Genomic DNA, 26,470 nt, shown 5'->3' on the forward strand with positions numbered 1-26,470 from the left:
GTTAAAATCTTCCCTTCAGATAGGTGTCTCTTAGACTCGTTAGATGACTGTTGATAATGGTCATATTTGCCAGTAAAAAAACCACGTAACCGCACATAAAAAATGTTTTCAAAATTCTTTCTTTTAGCAAATTTCTTAAATATATCGTCTCTGGATGATGGTAATCGGTTTTAGTGATTATTCCACACACTTGGATTACAAGTTCTAGAACACTTCACATTTCAAACAAACACTAAATAATTTTTGGAAATTTACGTTTTATTTTTCCCTTGGGTCATTTGAGGTCCCAAAACTAATAAGTTTGATCGGTTCAGCCGAGTTCATTAAAACAATCAATTATGTATAGATACCCAACTCCAGATTAAATAAAGCAGTTATTGAATCAATGTTGTTATTTCAAATCTAAATTTATTGGTAGTAAAATGTAAACAGGGAATCAAGTCATAAAAGTTTAGTTTAGTGCAGACAAATGAAAAATATATGTATTTATATTTTTGATATTCAATATAACGAATCGCTATTCAAAATCAAAAATATGCATAATGTATCCTTACCATCTAATAAAACTGGCATAAAAGAATTGAAATTATGTTTTTTTCAATGTTAAAAACCTATGATCTCCTGACCAATAAATCTAATTAAAACTTTTTAATATAGTTGATTCATAATTAGCTTATCACGGTTTTTTTCTCCACATTTTTAGGAATTCCTGGAAAATTGAAATAATGTTGTTTTATAGATAGATAAATATATTTTATATCATTTAGAAATCTTTTGTGAAATTTAGCTCTATTGATGTTGGACATTATTTTAATCTGTTATCCTATTTAACCGGATATTATTGTAATCTGTTATCCTATTTAACCGGATATTATTGTAATCTGTTATCCTATTTAACCGGACATTATTGTAATCTGTTATCCTATTTAACCGGACATTATTGTAATCTGTTATCCTATTTAACCGGACATTATTGTAATCTGTTATGCTATTTAACCGGAAATACTTCCTACCCACCATAAATCTAGCTAGTTAGTAAAATATTTTTTTCCAAAAAGAAGCTGGGAGTTTGTTTTTGTGAGTAATTTTTTTCTTTCTTTTTCACAAATCTTAGAAACGTAGAGAAAAAGATTAATCGTTATAAACAATTATATCTTCACAATATGATGTAATAGAAATTTAAAATTATGAATTTTGTTAGATTAAATCGTAAAAGTTTAAAATATCAAAGATTTATATTAATAGGTTGCGAAGATAGAGGGTTTAAAATAAAGTATTAAAAAAGATAATTAATGAGTATTTGAAATTTTATTCATACTCATGAAAATAATTCTTAAAATTTAAATCTTTATTGATATATTAAAAACGATATTATAGTTAAGAATGCTATGATTTATAATGATATAACAATATGTATAATTTACAATAATTCATGAATATACAATACATATATTGATATATTGTTTGAGCAAAGTGGAATAGATTTCGTTTATGAAATATATGCAGAAGCTGAAACATACTTTAGTCGCAGAATTATATAACAGAAAATATCTCATTTACTTTTAAAGTTGAAGTTTAGAAGAAAATAATAAAACCTCCGTAAACGCCTTTCTTGTTCAGATTTAACGAAAACAAAATTGAACAAATTGTATTTAAAAAAGAAGATTGTGAATTACTGCGGACAGAAAAAAAGAACTTATATAAATATAAATCACAAAGTTGAGCAAAACTTCAAGGTCAAGCATGCATATGAAAACTGCAAACAATTAAATTGTGCACAATATTTTATTGTGTTATTGAACAAAGTTGACAAAGAACATAAATGTGCCAAAAACATTTCAATTTGTAAATAGGTACAAGAAAATAGATACAGGGTGTCCCAAAAAACATGGAAATTCAGTGACGAATTTGATATCGTCTTTGTTATGAATTAGCATTGTAATACCTAATTTCAAAAGCCATAATATAATTATGTCTGCTAGAGCTTATTTTATGAAAAGGGTAAAAGACTGTAAAGATGTGTCTATAATGTCTCCCTGCAAGATGAACAGTGAAGACAGACAAGTTTACTCTGTTTGTATACTGCAATTTTCTTGTTTTACTAAGTACAACTGTATGCAGTCAAAACATAAACAAACAAAATGTAAACATAGCAGACGAAACTCTGACAGATTACAGCTTTCTCAGTAGGTATCACTACACTAAATCAAAGAATTATTTGAAAAGACGATATCGAATTCGTCACTGAATTCCCATGTTTTTTGGGACACCCTGTACAAGAAAATAGGTACAAGAAAATAGGTACAAGAAAATAGATACAAGAAAATAGGTACAAGAAAATAGGTACAAGAAAATAGATACAAGAAAATAGAAACAAGAAAATAGGTACAAGAAAAAAGGATACAAGAAAATAGATACAAGAAAATAGGTACAAGAAAATAGGTACAAGAAAATAGATACTAAAGATAGGTACAAGAAAATAGGTACAAGAAAATAGAAAGAAGAAAATAGATACAAGAAAATAGATACAAGAAAATAGAAACAAGAAAATAGGTACTAGAAAATAGATAAGAGAAAAAAGATACAAGAAAATAAATACAAGAAAATAGGTACAAGAAAAATGATACAAGAAAATAGATACAAGAAAATAGGTACAAGAAAAAAGATACAAGAAAATATATATAAGAAAATAGGTACAAGAAAATAGGTACAAGAAAATAGATACAAGAAAATAGAAACAAGAAAATAGGTACAAGAAAAAAGATAAAAGAAAATAGGTACAAGAAAATAGATATAAGAAATTAAATAGGTACAAAAAATAGATACAAGAAAATAGGTACCACAAATTTTTTTTTTAAATGATCACAAAGTTTTTAGATGAAGTAAGAGCACTGTGTTTTTACTGAAAATATAAATTAAAAAAACTGATTTTATATAAGATGCTTATAAATATAATGTTTTCCCAAAACAAGAAAATGAGTAACATCCAAATATCTAAACATATGTAACATCAAAACGTAATTCAACATTTTCAATGCAAAAAAAGCATAATTATTATATGTTATATTTAATACTTTTGAGAATAATTTAACACCTCTTGAAATATTTTAGAATCTCAAACATTTTTTTTATAATTGATTGTGCAATGATCACAACTGTGCATTAGATATACAATAAAGTATAGACTGTAGAAGTAGAAGTAGAATGTATAATTTATTATTAAAAATTTATTTCAAATAGTAAGTAATGAATTTATTTAAATTAAACATATATTATGAAGTACAATAGGGGCATTTCATTTTCACTTTTTATGAAAAAATAAGCCCCCTTGATAAATATTTACTCCATCATAAATGTAAAATTTCAAATGATTATTACTTTTGTCATTTTAAGTAAACGAAACTGAGTTTGGTTTTAACTCTCGTTTATGTTACAATAAGTTTCGTCCACTAGACCGCTACTACTAAGGGTATATGAGAGAAGGGTGAATCTGAGTAAAAGATGGAAATATCATGCAAATATATTTACAAAATGTTTTCGTTATATAGAATATTATTACTAGGCAAGTTTTGAAATATATTGAGAAGAGGTAATGTTTAACATTTTGATTAATAAGGAAGATACATTAATGTAAATACCATTAAAGAGACTGGTCAGATATTTGATACAAAACTTATATTTTTGGCTTTTAAATCTTAAAAATTGCCTGAAATCTTGATTTAGTCTAGATCTTTAGTCGGACTTTTTCTTGTCTTATTTAATTTTTAATTAAGTTTGTCTTAACAAACAGATTTATAAAAATAACATCCAAATTCAAATATTTTAAATATCTGAATAATCTCTTTATTTAAACAGTTTTTAAACATCTTTCTAAAAAGTCAAAAAAAAATTATTTCAGCATTTAGTGAAATCTGGATGTATATGAACTATAATAATCGCCTATTTTAATGCGGCTGCCCGTTTTAAAATTTTAAATCTTTACACGTGGTTGACCCACGTTTCGCCGCCATGTTTTATTGACTGGACTGGGTTTGGTTTGGTTCTGCATCTTGTCCAGCTGATACAGCCTCTAGTTAGGTAATATTTCGTTAATATTTTATTAATTAGAGAAAATGAATCAGAATAAAATTTTCCTAAAATACTTGTATATGTAAAGATTTATGCTAATTGTCGTTATCAGCAAAAAACGTAATACATTTGCAGGCATGCAGTAATATGAACATGAAAATATAAATTAACCAATTATTTTTTTACAACCCGTTAAGAATTACAGCGATGTCTATCATCAACCTTGATTTAAGTTATGTGTCTTAAAATCAGATTTGTTCTTTTACGGCTTTTACATATTCATTATTCATGCAGCATGTATTTTATGTTTGATGAAAAAACAAGCCGTTTTTTGTTTAAATAAATCGGATGCGTTAAAGGCTATATTAAGAGTTGTCTGAGAATAAATCTAGAGAAAAGTAAATCTGAAAGTGCATATGGGAATACTATTTAATATATATTAAATACGTGCAGCCAGAACCTTTCATCTGGTGTTTCAGAATGTATATACAGGGGGACCCACAAAGAATGAGACTTTAGAGACGACTGTACGGATAGTATTTAGTCCTTATTCTTGAATTTATGATTCTCTGCGTGTAAAATTAGTAACTTTCTTCGTCTTAGCATAAAGTAAACTAATAAAATACAATTTATAATGCTTAAGATCAACTTGACTCTTGCTATCGTCATATTCAAAGAGTTTCGGGTCGTAATTAAAGTCTCATCCTTCCTGGTTAACCCTGTATGAGATAAATTTTTGCTCACAAGTTCAACTAAATAGAATTATACTTGAGTTAAAGAAACTAGACAAAATATGCTCAAGATAAGCTACCTAAATATATACTCGAGTTGAGTAATAATAACATGTTCGAGTTAAACTACCTAAATATATACTCGAGTTGAGTAATAATAACATATTCGAGTTAAACTACCAAAATATATACTCGAGTTGAGTAAAAATAACATATTCGAGTTAAACTACCTAAATATATACTCGAGTTGAGTAATAATAACATATTCGAGTTAAACTACCTAAATATATACTCGAGTTGAGTAATAATATCATATTCGAGTTAAACTACCTAAATATATACTTGAGTTGAGTTAAAACAGTATATTTGAGTTAAACTTGCTAAATATCTATTCGAACTAATGAGTTAAAACAGTATATTTGAGTTAAACTTGCTAAATATCTATTCGAACTAAACTACCTAAATATATACTTGAGTTGAGTTAAAACAGTATATTTGAGTTAAACTTGCTAAATATCTATTCGAACTAACCTACCTAAATATATACTTGAGTTGAGTTAAAACAGTATATAGCTAGATATACATTCCGTTTAAGCTAAACAATAGTATTATAATTCTCATGTTGAACTTGGATGTTTAATCCACTTATATATGCATAAATGAATTTAAAATAAACGTAAATGAGAAACTAAATTAAAGTTAAGATAAATCAGGTAGTTCTGTTGTTTCAAGTAGCTTGGCAGCCGCCGCAGCTTTGATTTCAGCTAAAATAAACACTGCAGTCATCTGTTATCCTTGCTTTGAAAACCTTTCCAAAAATGTTAATCAAAATATGGGGAAGTTTTGAAGTGAAAAAACTGATCATAACTGCATTTACTAAATCTTAAAGCTTTATTGAACAGCGCAAATCTCTATTCTTTTATGAGTCGTGGGTTTTTAACAATTTTTCTTGTAACGTTTTAGTACTGTAATTGTATTAGTTAACGCAATGCCTCTTTATTTACAGAGCTTAGATTCATGTCCAATTCACAACAGAACCCTTTTTAGATCTTTATATGATAATTTACGATGGAGATATCCTTGTATTTCTATACTGAAAATTAAACTTACGTTTCCTTGATTATACGAAGGTTAAAAGGTAATGTTGTGAAAAGAAAATACCACTCTCTTTAAATAAAGGGACACTTTAAACTACGCCAACAGTCCCTTTAAATAGTTCTATTTTTGTACCTTGTTGTGCTTCGAGTTCACTCACAGCCTGTAGTTGTTTGATAACTAAATTTTTCATTCTTTATTAAAATTGAAAACTTAAAATTGCATTAATAAAATCATATATAAGAGAACAGAGTGTTGAAAGCATTATGAAAAATGCCATATAGCTCGTGAAAGGTTTGACATAAAACTCTCTATTATGAAACCTTAACAACTCTTAACTACCTAGCAAACAGACAATAATGGTGTAAAACTAAAAACTTGCAAAGGTATGTGACCCCTGTTCACAAAATACAAAATGCACAAGTTAAATTTGGCCTGCAAAGCTAATTCTTTTTTCAATTGTATTTTCCTATTCCATTTTTCAAGAAACCATCCTTGAAAGTATTAGAAAGTATTGGCATTTCAAATTTTCCGAATTTTATTCTAAAACTAAAATAGATGTTGGACACAGACCTTGCATAGCTCCCAGATACAGAGAACCTAGCCTAGCTCCCAGATACAGAGAACCTAGTCTAGCTCCCAGATACAGAGAACCTAGCCTAGCTCCCAGATACAGAGAACCTAGCCTAGCTTCCAGATACAGATACCTAGCCTAGCTCCCAGATACAGAGAACCTAGCCTAGCTCCCAGATACAGAGAACCTAGCCTAGCTTCCAGATACAGATACCTAGCCTAGCTCCCAGATACAGAGAACCTAGCCTGGCTCCCAGATACAGAGAACCTAGCCTGGCTCCAAGATACGAAACTCTGTCCTAGTCTATCTCCCAGATACAGATACCTAGCCTAGCTCCCAGATACAGGACCCTGTCCTAGCCTCTAACTCCCAGATACAGGACCCTGTTCAAGCCTCCAGCTCACAGATTCAGAATCCTGTTTTTCTAGCTCCCAGTTATGGGATCCTGTCCTAACCTTTAGCTCCCAGAAACAGGATCCTGTCCTAAGCTCTATCTCTCAGATACAGGATTCTGTCCTAGCCTCAAGCCTCCAGATACAATCATAATCTCAGGTTTTACCTTTAGGATCTAATTCTTTTTTCCCTGAGTTCTAATTCTGAAAACTTTCTTGCAATAAAGGAAAATAGGAATTTAAAATCTAAAAATTGAGAACACTTCTTTTTGTTTCTGAGTTTGAAAACTATTCTATTATTAAATTCAATGAAAAAGTATTTCATGAGAGGGTAAAAGGTTCGAAATGCTCCTGAAATAACTAAAAATATATAAATCAGAAGTTGAAACCTTTCCTACAACCTCGCTCCTTCTCCTATTTGCAGTGAATAATATATCAAAGCTAGAGAGGCGGCAAGAAAATACAAAATCCTACAAAGCTACCAAGGATGGTATGAAGTAAGGATAGAAAGGTAGAAAAGTACATTAATAGTTACTCCAAACCAAATAATATAAACAATATCTTTGTTTGCATAAAATATGTACTGCAGTTTCTGAAAGAAATATAAACAAAACTCGGCCAAGTTATACGTGCACTGAGTTTGTTTTCAATCTTTATATAAACACTTTAAATTCATATTCTTTATTTTGAACAATTCTTGAGAAAGTATAAAACTTGAAAGGATTGTATATTGTATATATAGAAGATATGTAAACTAAGTCTTACCAAAAGTACTAAAAAGAACATTATTCATTTATTCATTTAAAACTCCTTTTTTTTAAAGATAAACACCCACACAGCCGAACCATCAAAAAACAAATAAATAGAATGAATTTATAAATTAATTGAATGAATATATGAATGAATAGATTGAATGAATATATGATGAATAGGTTAAATAAACATATGAATGAATAGGTTGAATAAAAGAATGAATGCCTGAAGAGAAAGCATATGGAATAACTGTCACCATAATGAATATTGTGAGGAGTAAGATGAGTACTGTTGGCATTATTGCTCGAATGTCCTTAACAAAAAAATTAATTAAAAAATTAAGTTTTTAGGAAATTACCGATAAATATTTATATATGAAGAAAGAGCGTTGGAATTATGAACAACTTAGTGAATTTATTTTAAATGTCGTCTGTATATCTTGTAACTTGCTATGGTTACCAAGAGAAAAATAGTCATGTATGCTCGAGTGTCTAACATTTTACACTGCACATTTAGCATGTTTCCGAATATGTTTGTATGTAATGAAAAACATGTATCTATACACGCCCCGAATTCTCTTCTATACACTACAGGTTTTTTTGATACAAGAGAATACAGGAAATACAGGTCGATTTGCTAAACATTAATATTTCTTAACTCATCGGCGAAAGCATAAGACTTCGATATTTTTTATTGTTCCAAAGAAACCAAGAAGTAAACTGTACAGAAAGCAAGGAAATTTCTGCTCAACAAGAAGAAAACCAAGAAGTAAACTGTACAGAAAGCAAGGAAAGTTCTGCTCAACAAGAAGAAAACCAAGAAGCAAACTGTACAGAAAGCAAGGAAAGTTTTGCTCAACAAGAAGAAAAACATAAACTGTGGATAAAAGTGCCAACACACGTTTGGGCAAATTTAAGTCATACTATACTATATATATATAAAAATTTAAGTCATACTACACTATATATATATAAAAATTTAAGTCATACTACACTATATATATATATAAAAAATTTAAGTCATACTACACTATATATATAAAATTTAAGTCATACTACACTATTTAAGTCATACTACACTATATATATATAAAAATTTAAGTCATACTACACTATATATATATAAAATTTAAGTCATACTACACTATATATATATATATAAAAATTTAAGTCATACTATACTATATATATATAAAAAACAATGAAAGCATTGTTGAGAAAACTTGTGAAAATTTTTTCAAATACTGTTTTGAAAATAATCCTTATTAATGATAAAAAAGAGGCAGATATAACCCTCAATTGCAATAAGTATAGTGTTTTGATTCTGTTTCTGATAAGAGATTATTTTTGTCTACAATTGTCATAGAACATTATAGAACATTATTATAATCTATTCACTCAACCAAGAAATGGAACAGAACACAAAACATAGGAAGTCAATGCCAATTTATCAATAAACATAAAAGAACAAAATATTTTTTAGAAGGAAAAAATAATAATTTTGGCGAGAGAACGTCAAAATGAAATTTTCAAGCTCAAACATATCATTATATATAAAGCCAATGGTCTGAAGTTTTGAAAATGTAAAGGAAATATTGCAAAATGTAATTTGTCTCTATAAAATATTGTTTATTATGATTATGATTGTGACAAAGATATTGATATTATTGTTTTTATATTTGTTAAAAATAATTACCTTGCATGTTATTCCTCTGTCTTCTTTAATAGTAACTTTGCTCCTACCGCTCCCCCCAGATAATACGGAGCCAACATCAAGGGCTCCCTAAACACAAACCAGGCTTACACAACAGCTCCACATGTACACATATATTGAATAAACACAAACCAGGCTAACACAACAGCTCCACAGTCTACTTGTATACATATATTGATTAAATACAAACCAGGCTTACACAGCTCCACATGTACACATGTACATATATATTGTTTACACACAAACCAGACTTACCCAGCTACACATGTACACACGTACATATAAATAGATTAAACACAAACCAAACTTACCAACCTACACATGTACACATGTACATATATATTTATTAAACACAAACCAGGCTTACAGACTCAGCACCACTCGTACATATATTTTAATTAAAGAAGATCTACGATCTACGATCTATTTTAAGTTAACCTCTATCTAACGTTATTATTTAGTAAAATAGGAATAATCAAGATTCCAATTTAAAAAGAGACAATTGATCTGAGTTGGGTTAAAAGCCAAGATAACCTATCGTAATTGTCTAACTTTTTGGCTAAAAAAATTGTCTTTCACTGAGAAAGAAAAAAGTCGGACTAAGTCGGTTAAAACGCTTCAAATTTCGAGGTTTGTTTGGAGTGATTTGACAATTGTCAAATAGGTTGTCAAGTACAATAGATGGCAACACAGAATGCGTACACTTTAAGTACAGCTGTTTAAACGTCATAAGTGTCAACTCAAATTTTCTGTTTGACAAAACTATAAATAAAAGTGATATTTTTAGACTAAAATGCTTATTTTTTAGTGAAATTAGTGCAATTTTATATTTTCATTATTTCTGTTTTTACACTTTTTCATTTAACGTTCTATAGACTAAATAACGGGGTTGAAACTGATTTTGTACATAACCCTTTAACAATGTAATTCGAAAGTATAACGTTAAAACATATTTCAGAAATGTTTAATGATATCTTTGGAGAAGTGCTCTGGAAAGGTCTAATCGAGGATAAACCCCCAGATCCGGGGGAAATACAGGCAAAAAGAAACGGTAATTTTCTAATGAAATGTCGTCTTCTAAGAATATTTAATTTTTTTCTCAAATGTCGTATTTTACTATTTTTGGGAACATGTAAGAAATATATAAAATTTTTCAAAAGCGCTTTATTTATGAAATCATTGGAAAGTCTATATGTAGATATATATTATAAACAGGGTGTCCCAAACAAAAATTTAGAGTAGGGTTGGGTACTGCAGAGGCACCAATTTTTATTTAATGTTCACAATCATGTTAACATTAGAAATGGAAATCTTGATATTTCAGTTATTTATTTCCAGGCATTCTTTTTATGTTACAATCACTTCTTTAATTATGAAGCATGAGCCGAAAAATCGATTTCCCAGATTTTTCAAATTTTGATTTTTTACATATATTCATTTTTTCATAAATAACCAAAATATTCACAAATTTTCGTACATTTTATGTAAGTTATCTGTTGCAGCCAAAATTTTGGATCTGCAAAGTGTTTTGTGAGATAACATGAATATTATATTGAAATTTCGCAAAATGGATGTCTTGTGATTTGTTTTGATAAAAAAAGACAGATCTATTTTATTTATCTTAAATCCATCAAGGTGGGGGGGAGGGGATACTTTAAAGGTATACTATGAACATATACTAAGTCAACATTACATTATGATATTTTTTGGTCTTCATTGATTATATTTTTTCATTTAGGGGGCAGGCGAAGAACTTGTTTTGTGCCTGGATGCCGTCCACCCCCTGGAACATCCAGATTCTAATTTCCAAAGAACAAAAAGAAGCAGGAATTGTGGCTGAATTCTTTGAAGATTGACGACACTAATGAAATCGGAGATAGCAGAGTGCGTGCTCTTCATTTTGCTATGTCTGATTTTAATCCAAATTTGAGGACTTTTTCGAAACTTCCAGAAATCTCCCCTGCAAGGAAATTTCTCTGATCTTCTGCAATTCCATCAATAACTGTAAAAGAACCAAGATCTCCATTATCAACCTTTTTTGTAAAATTCCAAAGAATAAGGCATCTAAATGTTTTAGTAAACAAACAAGGGCATCACATGATACGAAATTTAAAACAAAAAGGCCAATTCATGTTTTAATAAATAGTTAAAAATATTCTTGTATTTTTACTATTGTTTTTTTGTTGTTGTTGTGTATGATGATATAATGTGTATACTTCAGTCATTATTTAAACCACCAAAACTTCGTCACTTTTAAAACAAGGTAATCCAGATGATTTTTTGTAAAATTTGTATAATGTATGAGTGTTTCAAAAAGTTAGAAGTCTAAATTTTTTTAAAAATTAGCTGGCTTTAGAAATTGAACAGTAAACCTATAATAAACCTAGAAATATTTACTTTAATGCTGTTTAGAGGGCTGTGGCCTGGACGCCCCCCCCCCCTCCCTCAGACTATTTAGTTTACATAGATATACAGTGAAAAAAATTAAGCCACCAAACGACAGTAAAAATACTCTTATCTAATTTTGAGTTGTAAATATTTTTTACGTATTCCTACAAAGACGACATTTATCTCCACCGAGTCTTGGAAATTATAACAACTAATTAGAGGACATGTAGTCTTTCTTTTTTCATTTGACACATATGACGTTGTGCGCAGTTAGTCGATTTTTCTGTTGCCATCTATTGTACTTGACAACCTATTTGGACAATTGTAGTTTTCTCAATTTGCGATTTGCGGCATTAAATCTGGCCCCTCTGAGTTGCGGCATTTAATCGGGCCCCTCTGAGCTTGATATTTAAGTGTCAGTTGCAAACTATATTAATTATAAAGGGGGTTTGCATTAGTTGATTAATTTTGAAACATTATTATTTTTTTATTTGTGAAAATATCTTTTCATAGGAAAACGCCAAAAAATTTAGTCCAGAACTCTGTACGCAGGTTTTTGTAAGTAAAGATATATTGCAAACCTAAAATAAAAAGATTCCTGTGAAGTGAGAAGTTTTCAAAAGAAGTTTGGAGGGCCACTGAGTTAATTCATCTTCAATGTGAACTCATAAATTTTCTTATTAAACACACAGCTCGTTTGTTTTTAAGGTTTCAACATTTGGGATTTCTGTTTAATAACTGTGTTTACGAAGTTAAATAATTGAAAATAATAATTTTTGAATAGTTTAATATTTTAATGTTTGAGAAAATAGAAGTAACGTTAAGAAACAATATTTTACTAAACATTAACACATATATATATATATATATATATATCTACTAATTCACGTTCATTGCTGATTTATTAAAAAGTTTTTTATCTTTTTGATTAAGTTTCTTCTTCTTCAACTTTATAATTATGTTTTGTTGTGGTGCATTGAGCACTTAATTAGAGATTAATTTAACATTTATACTGCAGAGACTACCAGGGCCTGACCAGGGATACTATGGACCTTTATCACTTTATACTTTCTAACTTTTTTATGTCAATCAACTTTATCCGCATTCTATCTATCTATCTATCTATTATGGGACAGAGTAAGTGGGGAGGGGGTGTTTTTTTCTGAAAAACTTTTAAAAGGACAAAAATGTAGTTTAAAATTGTTAAAAATGTTTGAGCAAAGTTTAATCAGATTGTGTGAAGGAAAAGCGGAGATAGTATTGGTTCTAAACTGTATAAACTTTGCAGAATACAAATATATTTATATATTTTCAATCAAATATAGACTGGGCTAGGTTTAACCTTGGAAAGAACATCTTGGAAAGTTTACTAAAGAGTTACTTTTCTTAGCCATAGCCACCTATTGGATAACCCCCCCACACTGCAGTACACTGAAGTCCAAAAGATGCGTACACCTCTGAAATATCTTTCCTTTCATTATAACCTTGATATGACGGGAAAACTGGACTATAAACCAAATGAATCATCTTCTCCTAGTGAAAGTAGTGCGTAATGAGTAGAATTAAAGAAAATAAAACCTCGGATTTATCATTCGGAGCGTTGACTACAATTTACTTCATTTTGACAATGTCCCCCGGACCTATTTTGTGTTCATTCTTTAAGAAAATGGTGCAATTTGTTACAGTTTGTAAACAATTCAATTAAAAGGGAGAGTGAAAGGGGATATATAAAAAACCGAGGAAAATACCAGGAACTCTCATACTTTTGTTGACAAATAGTTTTTGGAAGAAATAGTACTGTAAACTTATTTAAGCACCGGGCAGACTTTTAAATAATTAGAGCAGACTGTACAGTACGAGTACACATACGGACTATGTAAGGCAAAACAGAAGAGTAAACCAAATGAAATAGCCCCTTTAAGTGATATTGAATGCACTGTGTAGTGTGTACTGTCGACTGCATGTAGAAAAATACCTCTGGTACCCTAAAGTACATTGTACTGTAACCGATTTGTAAATAGCTTTCTTGTAGTCTATAGTACAGTATACTGTAAACTGTTTGTAAACAACTCTTTAGTATTCTGCAGTACAGTGTACTATGTACTGTATGTAAATAACTCTCTAGTATTGTGCAGTATGAAAACAACGCTCAAGTGCCCTGTATAAAAATAAAAACAAGTCTTTCTACAATAAATCTTCAGGAAAACAAGTCTAGCTGTTAAACTACAATAAATCTTCAGGAAAACAACTCTAGCTGTTAAACTACAATAAATCTTCAGGAAAACAAGTCTATCTGTTAAACTACAATAAATCTACAGGAAAAAAAGTCTAGCTGTTAAACTACAATAAATCTACAGGAAAACATGTCTACCTGCAGAACTACAATATATCTACAGGAAAACAAGTCTAGCTGTTAGAACTACAATAAATCTACAGGAAAATAAGTCTAGCTGTTAAACTACAATAAATCTACAGGAAAACAAAATGAGTATATCAAGAAAAATCAAAGATTATAACAATAATAAAGACAATTAAAGACAACAAAAGAATACAAAAAAACAATAAAAGGCACTAATAGACAATACTCGAGATAATGAATACATTTCAAGCTAATGCAAAACAACAAAAGACAATGAAAGACAATAAAAGACAATGAAAGACAGCATTAGAAAGATAAAAAAGGCAAGGAACGACAATTACAGACAATGAAAGAAATTTGAAGATCAAAGACAGACAATACAGACAATACAGACAATACAGACAATACAGACAATACAGACAATACAGACAATACAGACATTACAGACAATACAGTCAATACAGACAATACAGACAATAAAAGACAATCCAAGACAATGAAATAAAATAAAGAACGACTGTTATATACTCTGAAAGACATTTAAAGACAATAAAAGACAGTGAAATACAATAAAAGACAGTGAAATACAATAAAAGACAGTGAAATACAATAAAAGACAGTGAAAGACAATAAAAGACAGTGAAATACAATAAAAGACAGTGAAATACAATAAAAGTCAACAAAGACAATTGAATCAATCTTTCGGTTTGAAAGGATATTTTCGAGCTTATCAGATTTCGAGTTTAAAACTTTTAAACCTTTGAAAGTATTGGGTCGTACATTATTTCAGACGGGTCCCAACAAATTTGTAGAATTTATTTTAATGTAAATTCTGCATTTACAGTCATGACAAAAAATTAGGCGTTGTTTAAAATTCTACGGTTTTCTAAAAATGGTTTAAATATTAATGAAACATGATGAATAAATAATTCACAGAACTCATTAGACTCTAGTTAAAATTCAGACTCAGCCGTTTATCTGTTTTTATGGAAATGAGTTTTATTATAATTATGCAAATTTCCATTTTCTGAAACTCTAGAATATGCATGATATTGGAAATGTGAAAATAAGCCCCTAGAAATTTAAAGGGTGTGTTTATGGAAAATGAAATGATGAATGCAGAAATCTCCGCTGACACATACATCGAATATTAGAAATTAAAATTTTAACAGCCTCATACGTTGGCTTCTGACAGAATGATTTCTTTGATACTATGAAAGCATGCTTCTATGACAAATCTGTTAAAAATTATTTAAAACTATCGGTAAACATAATGTTAAAAAAGTGTAATTGTAATAAATCAAAAATATTTTGGTAAGAACATTTACTAAAAGTTTAATAAGTTTATAGTTTTTCTACAAGCTCAAAGCTAGTCTATTTTAAAATATAATTTTAGTAAGAATGGCGAAAAGAAAGTTAAATTTATTCTAAAGATTAAAATTTTATTCAATTTATTCTTCTCCTGCATATAATTTCTCCTCTAAAAGGACAATGCAGGGCTTTTTAAACAAGAAAAATGAGGAGGAGGTTGGGGGGGGGGCACGCACCTCTGACCCTTAAATAAAAGTAAATTCAACCTAAAGTCTGACCGCGTCAACCTTGTTGCACGAGCTAGTCCTATTGAGTGTCTGCTTTATTTAGCCAATGTCTGGGCGATACAGTACAAACTGGAACCGGAATGGTTGACCAAGCTCGGAAATTCAAATGCACTACGGCTGCCCGAGCGGGGGGGTTGTAGTTTATAGTACCTGACCCTCGTCATCACTGTTTGGAAGACGACTTTTTCTGAAATAGAAAATATGATTTTTAAGAATAATAATCTAATAAAACTTTAATTACACCGCTTTAAAAAAAGCAACAATTTTAAAATAGGTGAAAACTTTGCACTGAAACCTGATTAAAACAGCGACCAATGAGAATTTAAATTGGATTAAATTACAGAAGCGACTTGGATTAATTCTAAAGGACAACGACTTAGCTCGTCCAATTATTTCCAAATGTTTCCAACTTCCTCTGGTTTTTGTTTCTACCTGTTCATATTTTCTCCTATAACTACAGATACAGGGTCCATAACTTGAGACTCTAGATAATTAATACTATTGATGGATTAATTATAAAAAAGACTGCGACCTATACAGAGTATACAATATTGTATATTATTAGTACTTTTTGTGTGTCAAATATATCATTAATGAAACGAAATTGCTTATCTTCAATTGTACTCATTTTTACAGGGCGTAAAATAATACTATTTCTAAAGAAGAAAGCCACAGGGGATTATTATAAACCTAATTAACTAATTATTCCAGAAAAAGTTGGATAAAATGCTTGTTTTTAAATTATCTTTTTATGATTAAGTTTTTAGAAATTACCTTATTCCTGACCTGCAGAAATACGAGTACACAATCCTACAATAAACAAAATATTTTTTTAAACAATAATACTTCCTATTTTTGGTATTATCAATTTTTTTAATTTCTACATAAACCAGTAAAAATGATGTGGTTGTACTCCGGTATTATTCTGGTATCTGATGTACTGGTACATAATTTTTATCAATGAGTACAATCTGTGTAAGCGTACATGATAGTCTAAATATTTGAGTACAGGGACCGAATTTAATGAATTTGAGCTAGAGTTAGGCAGTTCAGCGACTCCGCAAATTCATTAAATTTGGTCCCAGGTAATTTTGTAGTATTAGAAATTACTCAATGATATTTTTGTATCAAAAGCAATTAATCTACGATAGAAACACAGAGCACTTCTCAGACCAAATTTTATTCGTAATTCTTCACACAGCTCAGTTAGAAAACAAACATATTTGGTTCAAAATTATAAATACAATGCTACAGATTACTCACAGATCTTTATTATTCAATCAACATGTCTGTAATTTCAAACGATATGTTTGTAAATGCTTTTTAAAAAATGGGGTCTCAGCCATATTTGTTATCAAGATATAGATAAATGAATACACAAATAGAAACAGCTTAGCTGGCCTTGTAAAATAAAATGATGAAATAAGTTTGTGCAATTTCAGAACTTCTTTGTATTCCCTTTTATTCTATGTTTACTGTTCAGATATGATAAATAAGCTGGAAACCAGAGAAATAAACTCAGTTTATTATATCTCGGAATTCTAATATTGTAAACATTTCATTTTATAGATAGATAGAACGTCTGAACAAAATAGAACAGATAGATAGAAAGTCAGAACAAAATAGAACAAATAATTAGACAGTTGGAAAGAAATTGGATTGCTATAAGAAAGTCGGAACAAAATAGAATAAATAGATAGAAAGTCGGAACAAAAGATATATAATGGATAGATAGAAAGTCGGAACAAAAGATATATAATGGATAGATAGAAAGTCGGAACAAAATAGAATAAATATATAGAAAGTCGGAACAAAAGATATATAATAGATAGAGAGAAGGTCGGAACAAAATAGAATGGCTAGATAGAAGGTCGGAACAAAATAGGATGGATAGATAGAAAGTCTGAACAAAATAGGATGGATAGATAGAAAGTCTAAACAAAATAGAATGGATAGATAGAAAGTCGGAACAAAATAGGATTGATAGATAAAGAGTCGGAACAAAATGGGACCCATTGAGAGCGGAAAAAATTAGGGCAAGATTCTGCCTGAAAATCTAGAACTGTAAAATTTGACCCAGTTAATTTTTAAATATTTAAAACCATTCAATCAAAATTTGATGCAAAGCGACTAAGAAAACAGACAAACAGAAAAACTACTTTATATATATATATATATTGATGAAAAAAGAGGAAATTATATTTATATGATTTGAATTATATCACATCTTAACCTGGGTTTCCAATCAAATAGAAATTATATGATGTTCGACCGGAATACATGACAAAAAATTATTATGTTACACAAAAATCTATAAAGAAGGCAATAAAAGCAAAATCTTAGGTTCTTAGATAAAAAAAGATTGCTATATAGATGGGCTACTTAGTTAGATGCTGATGAGGGTAGAGGGTAATTTATTTGTTATACAATTTCCGCATTATCCTGTACTCTTCCCAAACCTAGAATCCATCTTGATTTGTCTTAATGTATTCCTTAATGTTTATGTTATATTTACTTTTATACATGTTGTTTTCAAAACTAGTTCAAACAAAACTAAACAGTTTTTAAAGTGCAATAAAGGGGTTAAAGAGACTGTAGACGTAACTGAGAGAATGGAGTTTCCGATTCACAACGGTACCCATTAGTAACAATTTTCCTCTGCATTGTAAAGTGATAAATTCTAAAAATTCTCTTTAATGTCCCTGGAGTATATATCCGTTCGTCACATTTATACAAAAATTACGGAGGAAAATTATTAATTTTTAGCTAGAGAAAAAGGAAATCTTATTTATTCTAGATTAGTTTTCTAGGGTTCGGTTGTGAATCAAATATGCAACTGAGTAAACGCCTCTAGTTTTCCTTTAAGCAGAATCTAAAACTAAAATCTAAACCCAGAGCCATGGCAAAGATTGATCCAAGAACCATACCAAGGGTTGAACAATGACAATGTGCGAAGGGTTAAACTAAGAACTGTACCAAGGTGTAACTAAGAATAGTGTCAAAGTTAAACTAAGAACTGTTGAACAAAGAACTGTACCAAGGGGTGAACTAAAAACTGTACCAAGGGTTGAACTAAGAACTGTGCCAAGGGTTGAACTAAGAACTGTACCAAGGGTTGAACTAAGAAATGTACCAAGGTGTAACTAAGAACAGCGTCAAAGTTAAACTAAGAACTGTGCCAAGGGTTGAACTAAGAACTGTACCATGGGTTGAACTAAGAACAGTACCAAGAGTTGAACTAAGAACTGTACCAAGAGTTGAACTAAGAACTGTACCAAGAGTTGAACTAAGAACTACACCAAGAGTTGAACTAAGAACTGTGCCAAGAGTTAAACCAAGAACTGTACCAAGAGTTGAACCAAGAACTGTACCAAAAGTTGAACCAAGAACTGTGTCAAGAGTTGATCTGAGCACTATACCAAGAGTTGAACCAAGAACTGTACCAAGAGTTGAACCAAGAACTGTACCAAGAGTTGAACCAAGAACTGTGCCAAGATTTGAACCAAGAACTGTACCAAGAGTTAAACTAAGAACTGTGCCAAGGGTTGAACTAAGAACTGCACCAAGAGTTGAACTAAGAACTGTGCCAAGGGTTGAACCAAGAACTGTACCAAGAGTTGAACTAAGAACTGTGCCAAGGGTTGAACCAAGAACTGTACCAAGAGTTAAACCAAGAACTGTACCAAGGGTTGAACCAAGAACTGTACCAAGAGTTACCAAGAGTTGAACTAAGAACTACACCAAGAGTTGAACTAAGAACTGTGCCAAGGGTTGAACCAAGAACTGTACCAAGAGTTAAACCAAGAACTGTACCAAGGGTTGAACCAAGAACTGTACCAAGAGTTCAACCAAGAACTGTACCAAGAATTGATCTAAGAACTGTACCAAGAGTTCAACCAAGAACTGTACCAATAACCAAAAATCATGTAAATATATAACAATGTGTTATTTATGAAAATGTATGTGGAAGAGAGTTGTGAATAATACTCTGGGGAACACTTACTTCTTGTACATAGTACATATTTTATTGTACATAATCGTATATTTACTGTACATAATACATATATTTATTGTACATAATACATATTTTACTGTACATAATACATATATTTATTGTAAATAATACATATTTTATAAACAATACAAATGTAAACTAATGTACATATCTAAAACAGATGCTATTTCTGAAACATTTAAAAAGTGCGAGAGGGAGGGTATTTCAATTTATGATGCAAGATAAGAAATTGCGAATTTCCAAACCTATATTTATTGAAAAATGTTCTTCCTACTGTTTAAACCTGCAATGTAGTGCAGTATTGTTACCCCCCCCCCCCCGGCCCCTCTCTCGGCCGTGTAGAAGTACATTAGTTTCTCAGCTAATGACTTAGCCTTTTTGTTAATATGTTTACTGTACATATTGGACAGAGATATATTTAGTTATTTCGTTAGAAAACTAGAAAATGCGTATGTATACGTATGTAATCCCACTACTACGATGTATGTATTTTTGTAAATGCGTCCTTAACAGTAGCTCTGTAGCAATGCGTCCTCAAACTTGCGTTCACAACATTAACACGTCCTCTTTTTTTAAGGAGTAATGTGGATAAATGTCCGCATTCGAAATTATTTGTTAATTTTTAGTTCTAAAAGAAACTGTAAGCGTAATTTTAAGCTAACCTCCATGTAAAGAGGGCAATTAACAACGGGAACCCTTGAAACAGTAGAAAGATCTTTCTGTTAAAACATATTGAAACCCACTTGTTAATTCCTCTAAAACACGCAATTGTACTCTGTGTACAAACAGTTGATCAAACATGCAAAAGTAAATTTAAATTTTCTGCCTTTTTAAGAAATTCACTTTTGTTATTTCTTAAAATATAACAGCTAGCAAACAAAGTGTTGTGCAATTAAAACACCTTTCAATAGATTAATCTAGGGATATGTCCGACAACCTTGATTAGTCCAAGGTTTAAAGGGTATTGTGAATCCTTGATTAGTCCAAGGTTTAAAGGGTATCGTTGTGAATCCTTAATCAGTCCAAGGTTTAAAGGGAATTGTTGTGAATCCTTTATAAATCAAAGGTTTAAAGGGTATTGTTGTGAATCCTTAATCAGTCACAGGTTAAAGGGTACCGTTGTGAATCCTTGATCAGTCCAAGGTTTAAAGGGTATTGTTGTGAATCCTTGATCAGTCACAGGTTTAAAAGGGTACCGTTGTGAATCCTTGATCAGTCCAAGGTTTAAAGGGTATTGTTGTGAATCCTTGATCAGTCCAAGGTTTAAAGGGTACCGTTGTGAATCCTTGATCAGTCCATGGTTTAAAGGGTACCGTTGTGAATCCTTGATCAAAATAATAGTTATAAACTAGTTAATTTTGATACTTGATAATAATAATCATATATTTGAACTAAAATATCAAATATTAAATAAAGGTTATAAACTAGTTAATATTTGTTAAAATGAAAACATTTTGTCAATTTATGTAAATTCATTCCATTTAATATTCCAAGTTAAAAGAATTGAGGACTAAAGAATTCTGTTTGAATTTAAAGTTTCCCAAAGAGTTCCAACCAAGGAGTATGAAATAGAAGGAGATATAACTGACGCGGCCTGCCCTACCATATGATTATACATACATGCTTTGCAGACGGTACTCCATTTGAATAAGAAATATTTGTCTGATGTACAATTACCGCGTATACAATAACCTATTCTGAATATTTATTGAAGTACCCGTCTGCAAAGCATGTATAATCATATGGTAGGGCAGGCCGCGTCAATTGTATCTCCCTTCTATTTTATACTCCTTGGTTCCAACTCCAAGGACAGCTGGATAGAATAGTAGGAATTGTTTTCAACAATTTCAAGTTTTAAACTTAACCAATATCTTCTTTCAGGGTTGGTTAAGAAAGGAAAACACTTTTAGTTCTAAAATGATTTAAAGTTTAAATTTACTGTATGTTAAAAAAAAAACAAAGTAGTCAAAAAATTTTAAATGATTGGTTGTATCAAACAATTTTGTTAATTTGGTTGTGAAATAGCTTAATATTTAAATTCAAAATTCTAAATTAATCTAATTTATAAAATTTATTAAATTTGCGGTTGCCCACCCTGTATTTGGATGAAGTGTTTACTTACTGTTTACTGGTGAGGGAGGGGGGAGAGGGGGAGGGATGGAAGGAAGGAGGGGGAAATATCGAGGTTTTTTTCCTTGTCTTGTCAATCAAAGTTTAATCCTTAACTAGAAAGAGGGGGGGGGGGGATTTTATAGAATTTGAAAATAAAACATTTAAAATGAGACCAGCAAAGAAAAATACTTAACTTTTTTCGAACAAAAAATTATTTTTCGAAATTTTGTTTATATTCTCTTTATGAATATTTCACTTCCGGTTAGAAATATTCGATAAAAAGTCATTTAGTGAGAAAAAAATGATTTTATTTAATAATTTATCAAATAATTCACGGTTTACACATGGAAAACATTAAAAATTGATAAATGGAAAATTTTCTGTCTTTTTCGTTCAACATTTTTTCAATGTTATTTGTGGATAGATAGAAAGAAACAGAATATAGACAGAATTAGACAGAATAGACAGAATAGACAGAATAGACAGAATTAGACAGAATAGGCAGAATAGACATAATATGCAGAATAGACAGAATTTAAACGAAACTTTCTTGTTCAATTATCAAGCCAAAGTAAAAGTGACGATCAAGGGGAGGGGAAGGGAGGATTATTATAAACCTNTTTTCTACAATGGAGAGACTGTTAATGAAACTTCAAATATAGAAACAGTCCTTCAAAACATTTGTTCCTTAATGAAAAAAAGTTTTTTTTTGTATGCAACAATTTTATTAAATCCCACTAGTTAAAAAAATGCAAGGACTAAAAAATGCCCTCTTTCATTGGAGAAGAATCGTTTGGTGTTATATTTTTTCTTTTTATTGACTGTATATTTAATGTATACATATATATATATGTATATATATATATATATGTATATATGTATATGTATATTTCATTAATTGAATGAAAAGTACTTTTTATTGAATTGCAACACTCTTGATATCTTAGAGAAATTAAACTATTCAATTACACTGCATCAATAATTCTTGAGATGGTGCAGTCTTAACTGGAATTTTGAGCAGAAAAATGAAATAAAGTATAACACAATTTTAAATTTGCAGCAGATGAAAAAAAAAGAGTTCATCATGATCAATAAAGAGACAGGTCTAAATGTTGAATGCTAAATTTTGAGCAGCTTAAAAAAAGGAGGGACAAGTCAAAATTGTAAAATTTGAAAAAAATAAAACGACAAATGTGTTCAGCGAATGAATTCCTATAGTCTTATGAATGGTTTTTTTGCGTTACTTTTTAATTCAGTAAACTTAATTTATTAATTTATTTGGCATTCTGCAACTTTTTCCAGAGTTTAAAAAATGTTAAAATCATATTTTTTAATATTCATTTCTCACTCTGTTAATATCCTTTGCTCAGAATATACATTTTCAATTTCATTTATCATTGTTAAAAGCTGACACCTTGAATAAGAAATATTAACTTGGAGGAAATATAATCTCTGCAGCAGGGAAATCAGAATTTCCCAGAATTTTTAAAATAAAATCACGAAAGTTAAAAAATTATGCTAAAAGGACAGTTGAGTTAACATTCTCAATTGACCCTTCATTTAAAAGAGTGGAATGTCAGATTTACAACGCTACCTTTCAAACCATTATCTTGTTCAGAATAAGAAAGATATCGCTGTTTTTCTTTCTAAAATGTTTAAATTATGAAATTTGTCTTTATTGTCTCTGCTGCATTAACCCATAAGTCTTATTTTAGAGAAACCACAATTTGAAATTTAAAATGTTAGGATAGCTAAACAAGGATATCTCAGTCAAAGAAATGTTTAAATGTATCGCTGTGAATCGAAAATATCACTCAATAAATGGATGGTCACCTCAAGAAAAAATTCCGTATACATTCCCTTTCCCGGAAGTTGAGGGAAAAGGGATGGGATGTATATTGATATGAAAGCGCAGTATGATATAAAAATATTTACCATATTTCAATATTGAGTTCTAATAATCTTTAATTATTTCGCAGTAGAAGCCAAACTCTCCGTTGGTTTTGAAATAAGAAATGTATCTTCGCTTTACTCCAAAATTGAAAATAATTTCTGAAGAAAAATGTATTTATATTCCGTCTTATAAAAATCGTTTTGTTTGTTGTTGTTGTTGTTGTTGTTGTTGTTGTTGATGATGATTAAATTTGTTTGATCAGAGCTGAAAACTTCAGAACTGGATACCTTTAATCCCGATTGCTTAATCTGAATATCCAAGGTGGACACAATTTTAATTTCCTTCTTAACCCGCTCTTTTTCTTTCTTTTTCTCTCCCTGCCAGTTTCCGACCAATAAGAGTTCACGCATTAGTTGGCGCGCAAAATTTCAGATTTCTGATTGGCTGTTCTGGTTTCCCAAAAACTCCAATCGATTGGTTGAGTTATATACACTTTTATTGATAAAAATTTAAAATTAAATAAAACTTGAAATTTACAAAAAGATAAGATTAACCATTGATCCCGATATTCATAATTCTAAAGTTTTTAGCTCTGATGAACGTATCTGTCGCGCGGTAAGTTTGATGTTTTTCTTGTGTATTTGTAATTCTGAACTTTTCAGGTATTCTAGGGCATTTTTGTTATATTGTGTCGGAATTTTTACCTTTTAATTTTTGTTTGCTTAGAAACTTTGTTTTTAAGTTGCTCAAGTGTTCTTAATAGCTTTTAGTTTTGCATGTTCGAAGAATTTTCAGAGTTTCTGGTTTGCTCTGTTTCTACATATTTTATTTTTGCATATATCGGATTGTGTTATGCTACGTTTTCTAAGGTTTGGTTCAGTTTATGGTCTTCAATATTTTTTATATAAGTGTATTTCGCTAGGTTAGATATGTTTTGCTGCATTTGGTTTGGTTTGGTTTGGGTTTAGTTGGTTTGGTTTGGTTTATTTTGGTTTGGGTTGGTTTGCTGTTGGCAGTTTGTACTTCATATATTTCCCTTGGGAGTTTCAGACTAGAGTTTACAAAAGTATATTTATTATTCGCCTGTAATAGACCTACTTTTTAAACCTGGTAAACCTTGTAAACCTTGTCAATCTTGTAAACCTTGTGTAAATCTTGTAAATCTTGTAAATCTTGTAAATCTTGTAAACCTTGTAAACCTTGTAAATCTTGTAAATCTTGTAAATCTTGTAAATCTTGTAAATCTTGTAAACCTTGTAAATCTTGTAAACCTTGTAAAATTTTAGCCTTAAAAACCTATCCGCACATTTATTATCGTTGAACCTTGCCAACTCTCTTTATCTGGATCAGGGGCGTAGTCAAGATTTTTTTTTTATTTCAGAGGGGGGTTTCAGCAACCTGAAATCCATAGATTTTACTGGTCCAGGGGGGGGGGTGAGCCCCCATAGTCCCCCCTGAGTACGCCTCTGATCTAGATAACTTTTAAATTCTTTAAATGAAGATTTAAACAAAAACTAACAGATTTCTGATTCTTTAGTGAATTTTTAAATGTAAAAAATCCGAGTATTTTAAGTCTGATATTTTTAAATCCTAAGTCCTTAGTTCATTTGAACTTTTAGCCCTGTTGGTTTAGCCGTTTCACGTTTATTGGATCCAAACAAGTGAACAAGGAAAAGTTATATAAAAGATAAATGTTCTATAAACAGTTCCTCATCAAGATATTGTATATATATAATATATATTGTGTATCTGGCTATAATCCTACAACTCTATTACAAGATGGTAGATACATATTACTAATTTGCAGAAACCTAATATTATAATAATAATACAAAGATTTATTATTACATTAATGTATCACGGCAGTAATCTGATTAAAGGAAATGTCGACATAATTTCAAGTAACCCATTATTTATAGAAATCAATGTCCGATTTTTAACAGTAACTTTTAGAACTGTTTATCGTTTGTCTGTAGAAAACTCAATTAAAATTATCAATTTTTAGAAAAAAAAACACTGTTATCTCCATCTTTTTTAATTATGTATGAAAATCTTTAAATGGAGGATCACTTGTAATTGCGTTGAATTTCACTTTTAAAAATGACATATTTCAAGAATATATAGATTTTACCTCTAATACTAGGACCATTCCCTGCCAACAAAAAGTTTTCAATTGAAACGAATGAGCCAAATTATTATCTGAAATTATAAATCAAATTATGATAGAAGGTCTATCAGAATTTTAGAGTCAACACCATGATTACCTTTATGCATTTGCATTCTGACAATGCATCTTGTTTTTGTTTTAAATTTATTGCATGCAGTTAAGTTTAAATGAGAACACTGAAGAAAGGCAAAGGTGGCAAAATACCTTGTCCATAACTTTAAAATCAATCCGTCCCAACTTCCAATAGAATAAACAAATTTCGGAAGTACACGTATTATTTCTTCATGTGAACACTATTTTTGAGACCAAATTGATCTAATGTTTAAGGGATCGGAGCACTGGAGATAACTATTGCTTAACGAAGGTAATATTGACAACTTATGATGCCACTGTAAACCAAGATGTGCACACTCTCATGCCAAAATTGAGCCGTATTTTGCCAGATAGAGCCGACGGCCAAGTCGTTGTGACACTTTTATTTCAAGGCTGCCTAAAATTTGATGAATTTAATAGATATATCTTAGAGAGGCTAGAAAGTTTGTGCCTTTTTCTATTAAAAAAAGGATCTAACAAATTTTGTGAGCTGAATATTTTTCTCAAGTCTATCTTTC

General features: G+C 30.2%; 1 protein-coding gene and 1 long non-coding RNA gene across 4 annotated transcripts; one reads left to right on the forward strand and one right to left on the reverse strand.

Moving 5' to 3' along the window:
- Positions 1-3,821: 3,821 nt before the first annotated feature.
- Positions 3,822-25,893, reverse strand: LOC111702353 (uncharacterized). 3 transcript variants are annotated; one of them, XR_002765391.1, is made up of 9 exons: positions 25,824-25,893; positions 16,446-16,481; positions 16,104-16,155; positions 15,822-15,858; positions 9,309-9,395; positions 7,839-7,926; positions 6,030-6,074; positions 5,335-5,394; positions 3,822-4,069 (listed from the first exon to the last, which is right to left on the reverse strand). XR_002765391.1 is itself a non-coding variant. In XM_023474012.1 (8 exons), exons 3-8 carry the CDS (start codon positions 16,142-16,144, stop codon positions 4,014-4,016), a joined length of 354 nt encoding a protein of 117 aa, XP_023329780.1. In that variant the 5' UTR covers positions 16,145-16,155; positions 16,446-16,481; positions 25,824-25,893; the 3' UTR covers positions 3,825-4,013. The 3 variants fall into 3 exon arrangements, 2 of the variants coding, with proteins under 2 accessions (XP_023329780.1, XP_023329779.1); XM_023474012.1 differs by lacking the exon at positions 5,335-5,394 and having other exon boundaries at positions 3,825-4,069; XM_023474011.1 differs by lacking the exons at positions 3,822-4,069; positions 5,335-5,394 and adding an exon at positions 5,401-5,563.
- Positions 10,188-11,481, forward strand: LOC111702354 (uncharacterized). The gene is made up of 2 exons (XR_002765392.1): positions 10,188-10,377; positions 11,065-11,481. It is a non-coding gene; the product is annotated as an uncharacterized LOC111702354 (long non-coding RNA).
- Positions 25,894-26,470: the final 577 nt, after the last annotated feature.

The sequence above is a fragment of the Eurytemora carolleeae genome, unplaced genomic scaffold (assembly GCF_000591075.1).
Source record: "Eurytemora carolleeae unplaced genomic scaffold, Eaff_2.0 scaffold503, whole genome shotgun sequence".
NCBI lineage: Eukaryota > Metazoa > Arthropoda > Copepoda > Calanoida > Temoridae > Eurytemora > Eurytemora carolleeae.

Coding starts and splice junctions, on each gene's coding strand:
- LOC111702353 (XM_023474011.1), bottom strand. CDS start 16,144: ATGGACCCTGTATCTGTAGTTATAGGAGAAAATATGAACAG. Junction 7,927..9,308: donor ACAGAGGAATAACATGCAAG/GTAATTATTTTT, acceptor TTTTTTGTTAAG/GACATTCGAGCAATAATGCC. Junction 5,564..6,029: donor TGAACTCGAAGCACAACAAG/GTACAAAAATAG, acceptor TGTTTATTTTAG/CTGAAATCAAAGCTGCGGCG.